The sequence below is a fragment of the Scyliorhinus torazame genome, chromosome 1, assembly GCF_047496885.1.
Source record: "Scyliorhinus torazame isolate Kashiwa2021f chromosome 1, sScyTor2.1, whole genome shotgun sequence".
Lineage (NCBI taxonomy): Eukaryota > Metazoa > Chordata > Chondrichthyes > Carcharhiniformes > Scyliorhinidae > Scyliorhinus > Scyliorhinus torazame.
Window position 1 is genome coordinate 399,565,193 of NC_092707.1, and position 12,925 is coordinate 399,578,117.

A 12,925-nucleotide genomic window follows, 5' to 3' on the forward strand; every position below is an offset into this window, starting at 1 on the left:
TTGATGTGATGTAGGGTACGGGGGTTTTGGAGGGTGAGGAGGCCTTTGGAGGTGGGGTGGTTTTCTTTTTGATGTGAGGGGGGGGCTCTGGCAGGGGCCATCACACTGATGTGGGGGGGGGGGGGCGTTGTCCAGCATTACCTCCTTGCACTAAGCCACTATTAAGTCTGAGACAGTGCAGGCTCGTCTTGCCACCTTCAATGTCTTAAGCACCTACATACACTTCTACTCCAGCACCAACGTAGAAGGACTTCAGAACTAGGAGCAGGAGTGGGCAATTCAGTCCCTCGAGCCCACTCTGCCATTCAATACGTATTAGGAGAGCATGGTAGCACAAATGGATAGCACTGTGGCTTCACAGTGCCAGGGTCCCGGGTTCGATTCCCCGCTGGGTCACTGTCTGTGCAAAGTCTGCACGTTCTCCCCGTGTGTGCGTGGGTTTCCTCCGGGTGCTCCGGTTTCCTCCCACAGTCCAAAGACGTGCAGGTTAGGTGGATTGCCAATGATAAATTGCCCTTAGTGACCAAAAAGGTTAGGAGGGGTTATTGGGTTACGGGGATAGGGTGGAGATGAGGGCTTAAGTGGGTCGGTGCAGACTCGATGGGCCGAATGGCCTCCTTCTGCACTGTATGTTCTATGTCTATGTCTCAATACGATCACGGCTTATCTCCTCTCAGCCTCAACTCCCCTTCCCTGTCTGTTCTGCATAACCTATCAACCCAATCTGTCTGTCTCCTCCTTAAATAGACTCAATGTCCCGGCATCCAATGCATTCTGGGGCAGTGAGTTCTATAGTGTCATGTGTGAGTACCTTTAAGAAATGGGTGTTTATTACTGCAGTGATGTCAGAGTGTGGGTGGAGCTTGGCTGTCTGTCAGCTTTTTAATTTTGTTTTAGGCTGTTTGCTGCAGGGTGTGTTTTAGTTTTGTTGTCAGAGCTGGATAGCTGCAGTCACAGCCAGAAGGTGTATTAGAGTCTCTCTCTGTAATCTAAAGACTGTAAATCGATCCTGGTGATTTAAAACTAACAATAGTAGCGAATTTAACCTGATGTGCTTCTGGGAAAAGGTGTTTTAAGTCTTATGGATGTTAAAAGGAAAGCTTAAAGGATTACTTAGTGTTGAAGTCTTTGAGGGTTGTATTTGAATTAATGGTTGCTAAGATGTTTACTGTATGTTTTAAAAAGGTTAACTTGAGTTCATAGAATAAACATTGTTTTGCTTTAAAAAATACTTTTCCATTTCTGCTGTCCCACACCTGTAGAGTGGGCCGTGTGCTCCCCATACCACAACCTATTAAAAGTTGTAGGTCAGGTGAACTCCATGATACACTTTGGGGTTCTCTAAACCCTGGCCCATAACAATAGACTCACGATCCTTTAGAGGAGTAATTTCTTCTTATCTCGGTTTTAAATCTGCTACCCCTTATCCTAAAACTGTGACCTCTCATTCTGGATTGCCCCAAGGGGAAGCATCTGCTCTATGTCGACTTTGTCAATACCTTTTATCATCTTTTACATCTCAATTAGGTCTCCTCTCAGTCTTCTAAACTCCAGAGAGTATAGGCCTGAAATGCTCAATGTCGCATCATACGACAAACCCCTCCTCTCTGGAATCAATCTAGTGAACCTCCTCTGAACTGCCTCCAATGCCACCACATCCTTCCTCAAATAAGGGGTTCCAAAACTGTGCCCAATACTCCAGGTGCAGTCTCCCCAAAGCCTTGTAATAATACTAATCTTCATTCATCGGCACACTCCGGCACCTGTTCGGGTATACTGAGGGAAAATTCAGAATGTCCAGTTCACCTCATAAGCACGTCTTTTGGGACTTGTGGGAGAAAACCGGAGCACTCGGAGGAAATCCACGCAGACACGGGGAGAACGTGCAGACTCCGCACAGACAGTGACCCAAGCCGGGAATCGAACCTGGGACCCTGGAGCTGTGAAGGAACTGTGCTAACCACTGTGCTATCGTGCTGGCATGTATAGTTGTATAGTTGCAGCAACACTGCCCCACTTTTATACTCTGTTCCTTTCTCTATAAAGGTCAAAATTCCATTTGCCTTCCTTATCACCTATTGTACTTGTTTTCTGAGATTCATGCACAAGAACACCCAGATTACTCTGCAGCAAAGCACTCTGAAGGTTCTCTCCATTTAGATAATAAGTTCCCTTTACATTTTTCCGACCAAAGTGGATCACCTTCATCCATTTAAACTCTAACTGTCAAGTTTGGCCCACTCACCTAAACTATCTAGATCCATTTGTAAATTTCTTATTTCCTCATTGCAACTTACTATCCCACCTATTTTAGTGTAATTTGCAAACTTGGCTATTGTACATTCTACCGCAACATCCAAGTCTTTAATATATATTGTAAATTATTGGGGCTCAAGGACCAAACGCTACTAGTTACATCTTGCCAACAAGAAAAGGACCCATTTATCCCGACTCTCTGCCTATTGTTGCTTAGCCAGTCTTCTTTATTATCCAGGCTAATAAATTACCCCTAATCCATGTGTATTAACCTTTTGTGCGGCACCCTTATTAAATGCCTTCTGGAAGTCCAGATATACAACATCTACAAATGTCCACTATCCATTTGCTTGTTACATCTTTGAAGAACTGTGGCAAATACGATTTACCCTTCATAAAACCATGCTAACTCTGATGAATTGCGTTTGTAGACCAAGGCAGGCCAGCAGCACGGTTCAATTCCCGTACCAGCCTCCTCGAACAGGCGCCGGAATGTGGCAACTAGGGGCTTTTCACAGTAACTTCATTTGAAGCCTACCTGCGACAATAAGTGATTTTCATTTCATTCATTTTTTTCAAATGTCCTGTTATTACTTCCTTAAAAATGGATTCTACCAATTTCCCAATGACAGATGTTAAACTAACTGGTCTATAGTATTCGAATTTCTGCCTCCCTCCCTTTTTGAATAAGGGAATTACATTTGCATTTTTACAATCCACTGGAGCCTTTCCTGCATCCAGGGAATTTTGGAATATTGTCATCAATAGATCCATCTCCACTGCCACTCCATTTAAGACCCTAGGATGTAGGCCATCAGGCCTTGAGGAATTTTCTTCATTCTCAATGATTTGTTTAGTACTTTTTTCCTATCGATGATGATTTTTCTAAGTTCCTCCCTTAGATTTAGATTTATTGTCAGGTGTACCGAGGTACAGTAAAAGGTATTGTTCTGCGTACAGTCCAGACAGACCGTTCCATGCATGAAAAACATAGGACATACGATAAATACGCACTGTAAATACATAGATATCGGGTAACGAATACTGAGTATAGTGCTACCACAGTAAAGACGATGCATAGAGAGGTCAGTTCAGTCCATAAGAGGGCCATTCGAGAGTTTGGTAACAGCGGGGAAGAAGCTGTTTTTGAATCTGTTACTGCATGTTCTCAGACTTTTGTACCTTCTGCCCAATGGAAGAGGTTGGAAGAGAAAATATCTCAGGTGGGAGGAGTCTTTGATTATGCTGCCCGCTTTCCCAAGGCAGCAGGCGGTGTAGCCAAAGTCAATGGATGGGAGGCGGATTTGCGGGATGGACTGGGCTGTGTTTATCACAGATAGGATGCTTTCTATGGTGCATCTGTAAAAACTGGTAAGAGTCAATGTGGACATGTCGAATTTCCTTAGTTTCCTGAAGAATAATAGGCACTGTTGTGCTTTCTTGGTCATAGCATCGATGTGGGTGGACCAGGACAGATTGTTGGTGATATGTACATCCAGGAATTTGAAGCTGTCAACCATCTCCTCCTCGGTTACCTCTGCATTACCTGGTACTATTGGGATAGCACTTGTGTCCTCCACCGTGAAAATTGAAGCAACGTATTGATTTAGCGTCTCTGCCATTTCTGCGTTCCCCACGATTAATCCCCCGGTCTCATCCATCTCGGGACCAACATTCACTTTAGCTACTCTCTTCTCTTTGATATACTTACAGAAGCTGTTGCTATCATTCTTTAGATTTTGCTTTAGTTTTCTTTTATAATTTACTTTGCTTTTTTTATTATTTGTTTAGTAACCCTTTGTTGATCTTTAAGTTTCCCAATCTTCCAGCCCAATCTTCCACTCTGGAATATATTTTAATTGGATTAAATTGAACATCCCCTTAAACAATTGCCACTGTTCATCAACGGTCCTACCCTTTAGTCTTCCTTCCCAGTCTACTAGGGCCAAATCCGTCCTCATGCCAATGTAATTACCTTTGTTTAACTCCAGAACGTGAGTGTGGAACTCCAGTTTCTTGCCCTCAAACTGAATTGAAAATTCTAAGATACTATAATCACTCTTCCCGAAAGGATCCTTAACTATGAGGTCATTAATTAATCCCTCCTCATTGCATATTATTCTATATTGTCCCTCCATGTTCCTCCTACCAAACTGAATCATTTGACATTTCTCCACATTAAACCTCATCTACCACTTGTATGCCCATTACATCAAATTCTCTATCTCCTTTCGAAGTTCTACACTCGAAGTTCTAAACAGCAGGGGCTGTTTAGCACAGGGCTAAATTGCTGGCTTTGAAAGCAGACCAAGGCAGGCCAGCAGCACCGTTCAATTCCCGTAACAGCCTCCCCGAACAGGCGCTGGAATGTGGCGACTAGGGGCATTTTGCAGTAACTTCATTGAAGCCTACTTGTGACAATAAGCAATTTTTATTTATTTTTATTTATTTATTTATTTTTAATCCTCGCCGCAGCTCACAATGCTTCCAAGTTTCATATCATCCATACATTTTGAAATCATGCCATGTACATCAAGGTCTAGATCATTAATGTGCATGTGTCCCAACATTGACCCCTGGGTAACTCCACCATAAACGTCCTCCAGTCTGAAATATCCATTAACCACTACACTCTGTTTCCTGTCACCTCGGAAACATGTATCCATGTTAAAACTACCCCTTTTATTCCATGGATTATAACTTTTCTCACAAGTCTATTGTGCAACACTGTATTAAATATGTTTGGAAGTCCCTGAATACTGCATCAACAGCATCACCCTCATCAACCCTCTCAATTATCTCTTCAGAAAATTCGAGCCAGTTGGTTAGCAATTATTTTCCCTTAGCAAATCCATGCTGGCTTTACTTAATTAACCCCCATTTGTCCCTATGACAATTTTGTCCTGAGTTATGGGGGGGGGGGGGTTCTGGCCATTCGCGCTGGCATACCCCCACTTCCAGTTTCACAGCGTTCAATGGGAAACCCAGTTGATAACGGCGGGATCAGTGCCTGTTGCAGAACATGCTGCAGAGGAGGAGGAAAATCGTACCCTATACTTTTAGAGGTCTCCCACCACCGGAGTTAAGTTGACTGGGCTGTAGTTGCTGGGTTTATCTTTACACACTTTTTGACTAAGGGTGTAGTTACATTTCAATTCTCATGTTCTCTGGAACCACCCATGAATGAAAGGAAAACTGGAAAATTATAGCTGGTGCCTCTGTAATTTCCACTCTCACTTTCCTTGGTATCCATTTCATCTTGCCCTGGTGCCTTATCAAGTTTATGTTCAGACAGCCTGTCCAATACCTCTTCCTTTTCAGTTTTAAAGCTTTCTAGTGTATTGATTATCTTTGAAAAGTATTCATTTAATACCACAACTAATCATTTTGCCTCCATGCGTACATTCCCTTTTTGATCCCGAATGGGTCCCACTGCTTTTACGATCCTTATACTGTTTAGATGCCTGTGATAATCTTGGTGGGAAGCAGCTGGTAAGCCTGCAAAGCTGGAGGTGGTTTTATAGAGTCATAGATGTTTATAGCGTGGAAACAGGCCCTTCAGCCCAACTTGTCCATGCTGCCCAGTTTCTATCACTAAGCTAGTCCCACTTGCCCGCATTTAGCCCACTGGAGGAGACTTACCTGGACACTGTGTTTCAGGAGGCAGTCACACCTGTCAAAGTAAGTAGTTCAAATCCTTCCAGTGGCCAGGGACAGCAGGGTGTGACTGCAAGTCAGGCAGGTAAAGGGAACCAGCAGTCAGCAACTCAAGAGCCTCTGCCCTTGACCCTGTCCAACAGGTATGAGGCACTTGCTCCCTATATGGATGGCGAACAGGGCTGCAGGAAGGATGAGTCAGCTGACCAAGGCACCATGGTTCAGTAGGCCATTCAATGACAGGGAGTAAATAGGCAAGTTGTAGTTGTAGGGGATTCTATTATCAGGGGGATAGATAGTATCCTTTGTGAGCAGGATAAAGAGTCCCGCATGGTATGTTGCCTGCCCGGTGCTAGGGTGCGGGACATCTCTGACCGGCTTGAAAGGATACTGGAGAGGGAGGGGGAGGATCCAGTTGTTGTGGCCCATGTCGGTACCAACAACATAGGCAAGTCTAGGAAAGAGGACCGGTTTAGAGATTATAAAGAGCTAGGATTCAAATTAAAAAACAGGTCCTCAAGGGTCATAATCTCCGGATTACTGCCCGAGCCACGTGCACATTGGCATAGGGAGGCAAGAATAAGGGAAGTTAACATGTGGCTGAAAGAGTGGTGTGGGAAAGAGGGATTCCTTTTCATGGGACACTGGCATCAGTTTTGGGACAGCGGGGACCTATACCGTTGGGATGGTCTCACCTGAACCGAGCTGGGACCAGTGTTCTGGCGAAAAGAGTAAATAGGGTGATCAATAGGACTTTAAACTAGAGATTGGGGGGGAAGGGAAAGTCAGGGAACCAAGAGGTGAAGTAATCAGTGGGAAGCGTAGCTGCTTAGGAATACAAAAAAGCACGAAAAGACAGAACTCAGGAGAGGTTACGATAGTCCCCATCCAACAAAATATGACACAGTGTATGGAAAGGCTCAATAAACCAAGGTCCACCACACTAAAAAAAAAAAAGGGACGGTCAATAGAGAATTAAAGATGCTATATTTAAATGCGCGCAGTGTACGGAACAAGGTAGATGAGCTTGTGGCCCAGATTGTGACTGGCAGGTATGATGTGGTAGGCATCACAGAGACGTGGTTGCAGGGGGTTCAGGACTGGCATTTAAACATCCAGGGATTCACAACCTTTCGAAAAGACAGAGAGGTGGGCAGAGGGGGCGAAGTTGCCTTGTTAATTAGGAATGAAATTAAATCAATAGCACTAAACGACATAAGGTCAGATGATGTGGGTAGAGTTGAGGAACCACAAAGGCAAAAAAAACATAATGGGAGTTATGTACAGGCCTCCTAACAGTGGTCAGGACCAGGGGCACAAAATGCACCACGAAATAGAAAGTGCATGTCAGAAAGGCAAGGTCACAGTGATCATGGGGGACTTCAATATGCGGGTGGACTGGGTAAATAATGCTGCCAGTGGACCCAAGGAAAGGGAATTCATTGAATGTTTACAGGAGGGCTTTTTGGAACAGCTTGTGATGGAGCCCACGAGGGAACAGGCCATTCTGGACTTAGTGTTATGTAATGAGCCAGACTTGATTAAAGATCTTAAAGTAAGGGAGCACTTAGGAGGCAGTGATCATAATATGGTAGAATTCAATCTCCAATTTGAAAGAAAGAAGGTAGAATCAGATGTAAAGGTGTTACAGTTAAACAAAGGTAACTACAGGGGCATGAGGGAGGAACCGACGAAAATCGACTGGGAGCAGAGCCCAGTGGGAATGACAGTAGAACAGCAATGGCAGGAGTTTCTGGGAGTAATTGAGGACACAGTACAGAGGTTCATCCCAAAGAAAAGAAAGGTTATCAGAGGGGGGATTAGGCAGCCATGGCTGACAAAGGAAGTTAGGGAATGCATCAAAGCAAAAGAGAAAGCCTATAATGTGGCAAAGAGTAGTGGGAAGTCAGAAGATTGGGAAGGCTGTAAAAACAAACAGAGGATAACAAAGAGAGAAATAAGGAAAGAGAGGATCAAATATGAAGGTAGGCTAGCCAGTAACATTAGGAATGATAGTAAAAGTTTCTTTAAATACATTAAAAACAAACGGGAGGCAAAAGTAGACATTGGGCCGCTCCAAAATGACGCTGGTAATCCAGTGATGGGAGACAAGGAAATAGCTGAGGAACTAAATAAGTACTTTGCGTCAGTCTTCACAGTAGAAGACATGAGTAATATCCCAACAATTCAGGAGATTCAGGGGGCAGAGTTGAATATGGTAGCCATCACAAAGGAGAAAGTGCTAGAGAAACTAAGAGGTCTAAAAATTGATAAATCTCCGGGCCCAGATGGGCTACATCCTAGAGTTCTAAAGGAGATAGCTGAAGAAATAGTGGAGGCGTTAGTTATGATCTTTCAAAAGTACCTGGAGTCAGGAGAATTCCCAGAGGATTGGAAAATCGCTGTTGTAACCCCCCTGTTCAAGAAGGGAACAAGGAAAAAGATGGAAAATTATAGGCCAATTAGCCTAACCTCGGTTGTTGGCAAGAATCCATTGTTAAGGATGAGATTTCTAAATTCTTGGAAGTGCAGGGTCGGATTAGGACAAGTCAGCATGGATTTAGTAAGGGGAGGTTGTGCCTGACAAACCTGTTAGAGTTCTTTGAAGAGATAACAAATAGGTTAGACCAAGGAGAGCCAATGGATGTTATCTATCTTGACTTCCAAAAGGCCTTTGATAAGGTGCCTCATGGGAGACTGCTGAGTAAAATAAGGGCCCATGGTATTCGAGACAAGGTACTAACATGGGTTGACGATTGGCTGTCAGGCAGAAGGCAGAGAGTTGGGATAAAAGGTTCTTTTTCGGAATGGCAACCGGTGACGAGTGGTATCCCGCAGGGTTCAGTGTTGGGGCCACAGCTGTTCTCTTTATATATTAACGATCTAGATGACGGGACTGGGGGCATTCTGGCTAAGTTTGCCGATGATACAAAGATAGGTGGAGGGGCAGGTAGTATTGAGGAGGTGGGGAGGCTGCAGAAAGATTTAGACAGTTTAGGAGAGTGGTCCAAGAAATGGCTGATGAAATTCAACGTGGGCAAGTGCGAGGTCTTGCACTTTGGGAAAAAGAATAGAGGCATGGACTATTTTCTAAACGGTGACAAAATTCATAATGCTGAAGTGCAAAGGGACTTGGGAGTCCTAGTCCAGGATTCTCTAAAGGTAAACTTGCAGGTTGAGTCCGTAATTAAGAAAGCAAATGCAATGTTGTCATTCATCTCAAGAGGCTTGGAATATAAAAGCAGGGATGTACTTCTGAAGCTTTATAAAGCATTAGTTAGGCCTCATTTAGAATACTGTGAGCAATTTTGGGCCCCACACCTCAGGAAGGACATACTGGCACTGGAGCGGGTCCAGCGGAGATTCACACGGATGATCCCAGGAATGGTAGGCCTAACGTACGATAAACGTCTGAGGATCCTGGGATTATATTCATTGGAGTTTAGGAGGTTGAGGGGAGATCTAATAGAAACTTACAAGATAATGAATGACTTAGATAGGGTGGACGTAGGGAAGTTGTTTCCATTAGCAGGGGAGACCCGGGGGCACAGCCTTAGAATAAAAGGGAGTCACTTTAGAACAGACATGAGGAGAGATTACTTCAGCCAGAGAGTGGTGGGTCTGTGGAATTCATTGCCACAGAGGGCGGTGGAGGCCAGGACGTTGAGTGTCTTTAAGACAGAAGTTGATAAATTCTTGATTTCTCGAGGAATTAAGGGCTATGGAGAGAGAGCTGGTAAATGGAGTTGAAATCAGCCATGATTGAATGGTGGAGTGGACTCGATGGGCCGAATGGCCTTACTTCCGCTCCTATGTCTTATGGTCTTATGGTCTTATCCCTCTATACCCACCCTGCCCATGTAACTGTCTAACTGCCTTTTAAAAGACAAAATCGTACCTGCCTCTACCGCTGGCTCTTGCAGCTCGTTCCAGATGCTCACCACCCTCTGTGTGAAACAATTTCCCCTCTGGTCTCTTTTCTTTCTCTCACCTTAAACCTATGCCCTCTAATTCTAGACTCCGCTACCTTTGGGAAAAGAAGTCAACCTTATCGATGCTCCTCATTATTTTATAGAACACTATAAGATCACCCCTAAGCCCCAGGGAAAAAAGTCCCAGCCTATCCAGCCTCCCCTTATAACTCAGACCATCAAGTCCTGGTATCATCCTCGTAAATCTCTTCTGCACGCTTTCTAGTTTAACAATATCCTTCCTAAATCCTTTTATAATCCTGAGAGGTAGAGCTTAACTTCATCAGTGTATGTGTGGAAGCTAACCCTGCTACTACACGTGTTGTCACTGAAGATCATCATTTGGTTGAGAAAGAAACCAAAATAAATCAACCATGAATTCCATCACCTAACAGCTAATTCACAATGTTTTACATCTCTCGGGATCATTGCAAACTATGAGACACTTGGGCTAACAAATAATAAAGGTAAAGCTAAGGTAAAGCCATAGTCCTAGATGAGCATAGGCTGCTTTCGCCATTGACGGGGAGAACTGACTGGTGGTGGTTTAACCTGAGGATCACCACACCTCAGGTGATGGGCAAGATTGAGAAGGCAGTGGGGGGGGATGGGCCGATTCAGCTCACTTGGCTAGACAGCTGGTTTGTGATGCAGAACAAGGCCAGCAGCATGGGTTCAATTCCTGTATCGGCTGAAGTTACCCATGAAGGCCAAACCTCTCAACCTTGCCCCTCTCCTGAGGTGTGGTGATCCTCAGATCAAATCACCACCAGTCAGCTCTCCCCCCCCCCCCCCCCGATTGTGTTGCCTGCTGTATATGTATTAGACATATACACACATTTGGGTGATCTCACAGAAACCTATAAAATTCGAACAGGACTAGGCAGGGTTGCTGCAGGAAGGATGTTCCCGATGGTGGGTGTGTCCAGAACCAGGGGTCACAGTCTGAGGATACGGGGTTGACCATTTAGGACAGAGATGTGGAGAAATGTCTTCACCCAGAGAGTGGCGACCCTGTGGAATTTGTTGTCATAGGAAACAGTTGAGGCCAAAACATTGTATATTTTCAGGAAGCAGTTAAATGTAGCACTTCGGGCAAAGGGGATCGAAGGATATTGGGGAAAGCGAGATTAGGTTATTGAGTTGGATGATCAGCCATGGTCATAATGACTGGCAGAGCGGGCTCAAAGGGCCGAATGGCCTTCTCCTGCTCCTATTTTCCAAGTTTCTATGCAGGTACACGATGCTGTGATTGTCGTAAAATGTCGCAAAATAGTCAACAGGGGTTAGAATTGCATTTTTTTAAAATGAAGTTAGGAGGTGACCAAAAGCAGGAGCAGAGTTTGAAAAGGCTTTGGAACAGATCAGAAAGTTGACAATAAAAACAGAAAAGTGTAAAAGAAAATACTCAGCCGTTAGGCCAGTACCTGTCGAAGGAAAGAGGGTTAAAAACATTCAGGTCTGAGGACACTTCCCAAATCATGTAGGCTGTACGTCATGAAATTGCATTTATCTTCATGTTCATTTCCAGATTCCACCTAATGAGTGAAGTGGAAGTCCCACCTCAGTGCGCGTTTTAAATTTTAATTACTGACATTGATTATTGAAGATCCTAGACATATATCTGAAAACCACGAAGGCATGTCCTACTGAAAAGGTTAATTGTGGGAAAACAGCTGCTGCCTGGCACAGGATTTTGAAGTATTGCCTTTTCATGTCTGGCGGAATTGTTCTAATTGTATCACACAATTGGCCTGAGAGCCTTCTATTTCTAACAGGGAGCATGATAACAGGGATTTGGGAGCAGTGCTCTTTCATCATTGAGGACCCCACAGTGATGATTCGGAAGATGGTTGTATTCCTTGGGGCACCATCAACAGAAGTGTTCTTTCACCCCTTGTAAAGAAATTGAAATTCCCAATCCCTCAAAAGAGACAAGTCGTTTTTGTGCATCTTTTGCCTGTGCCCTTTTGTTCAATTTTAAATACTCAATGCTGATAATGTTACATTTTATCCAATTGTTTTCATTTTATCAATCAGAACTGGAAATATTAACGAGATGGACAGATAGAAGGTTCAATAGATCGATCAATAAACAGCTAGATAGATGCCAGTGGGACTGTCTGGAGGACGCTCCCTCTTACCTGTCTGCACTGAGGGCTGTTAGTGTGAACACTGACACTCCTACCGAAGTGAGTTGGATCAGGGGGATGAGTTTACAAGCCACTATCCCAAAGATCCACTCCTCGAAGAAATACCTCGCGGCGTCCACGGGCACGCAGGTCACCAGAAGCAGCAAGTCCCCGGCGGCCAAGCTGGAAATGAAAATGTTGGGGACGCTTCTCATCGCGCTGTTAGCCACAAAGACCTTGATCAGGGTGATGTTGCCCAACAAGCCCACCGTGATGATGAGGAGGTAAATGGGTGGGACGATGCATCTGATCACGAAGAACACGGTGTCAAGGTAGACGATCTCCTCGGTGAAGTTATTGAGAGTGGCGTGCTCTGGGGAGAGCAAGGTGCTGTTGTACAACAGTCCGCTATCCATCCTGCTCCAGCGCCCCTCAACTTCCCAGAGGGAAGCCAAACGTGCAAAAGGGCACGTTCCTCTCCCGCCACAAGCCCCCCCCCCCCCCCCCCCCACCCCCCGGCGAGGACCCGCTCCCCAACAGATATTCGCCAAGTTTGCTCCTTCGGCCAATGTACAAGTTATCTGAAAGAACAATGGAAAGAGGAATAAAAGCAAATTAATCTGAAACCAAAGAGAAAATGCTGGGAAATCTCAGCAGGTCTGGCAGCACCTGTAGGGATATAAAAGAGCTAACGTTTCGAGTCCAGACAAAGGGTCATCTAGACTCGAAACGTTAGCTATTTTCTCTCCCTACAGATGCTGCCAGACGTGCTGAGATTTTCCAGCATTTTCTTCATGGAAAGAGGAACACAAGAAACAAATCAGTCAATATTTCGGGCACACGCTCTCAGCGATACTCCTTGATAACCAACAGCCGTAAGTTTTTAAATATCCTGTCTAACATTCTGAC

General features: G+C 44.6%; 1 protein-coding gene across 1 annotated transcript in view; it reads right to left on the bottom strand.

The window, feature by feature from the left end:
- Positions 1-12,478, bottom strand: part of nmbr (neuromedin B receptor) — a 112,202-nt gene extending 99,724 nt beyond the window's left edge. Inside the window, exon 1 of the mRNA XM_072513752.1 lies at positions 12,029-12,478. Coding sequence (XP_072369853.1) covers positions 12,029-12,432 — 404 coding nt within the window. The 5' untranslated portion in view covers positions 12,433-12,478. The remainder of the gene's footprint in view (positions 1-12,028) is intronic.
- Between the last annotated feature and the right edge of the window lie 447 nt (positions 12,479-12,925).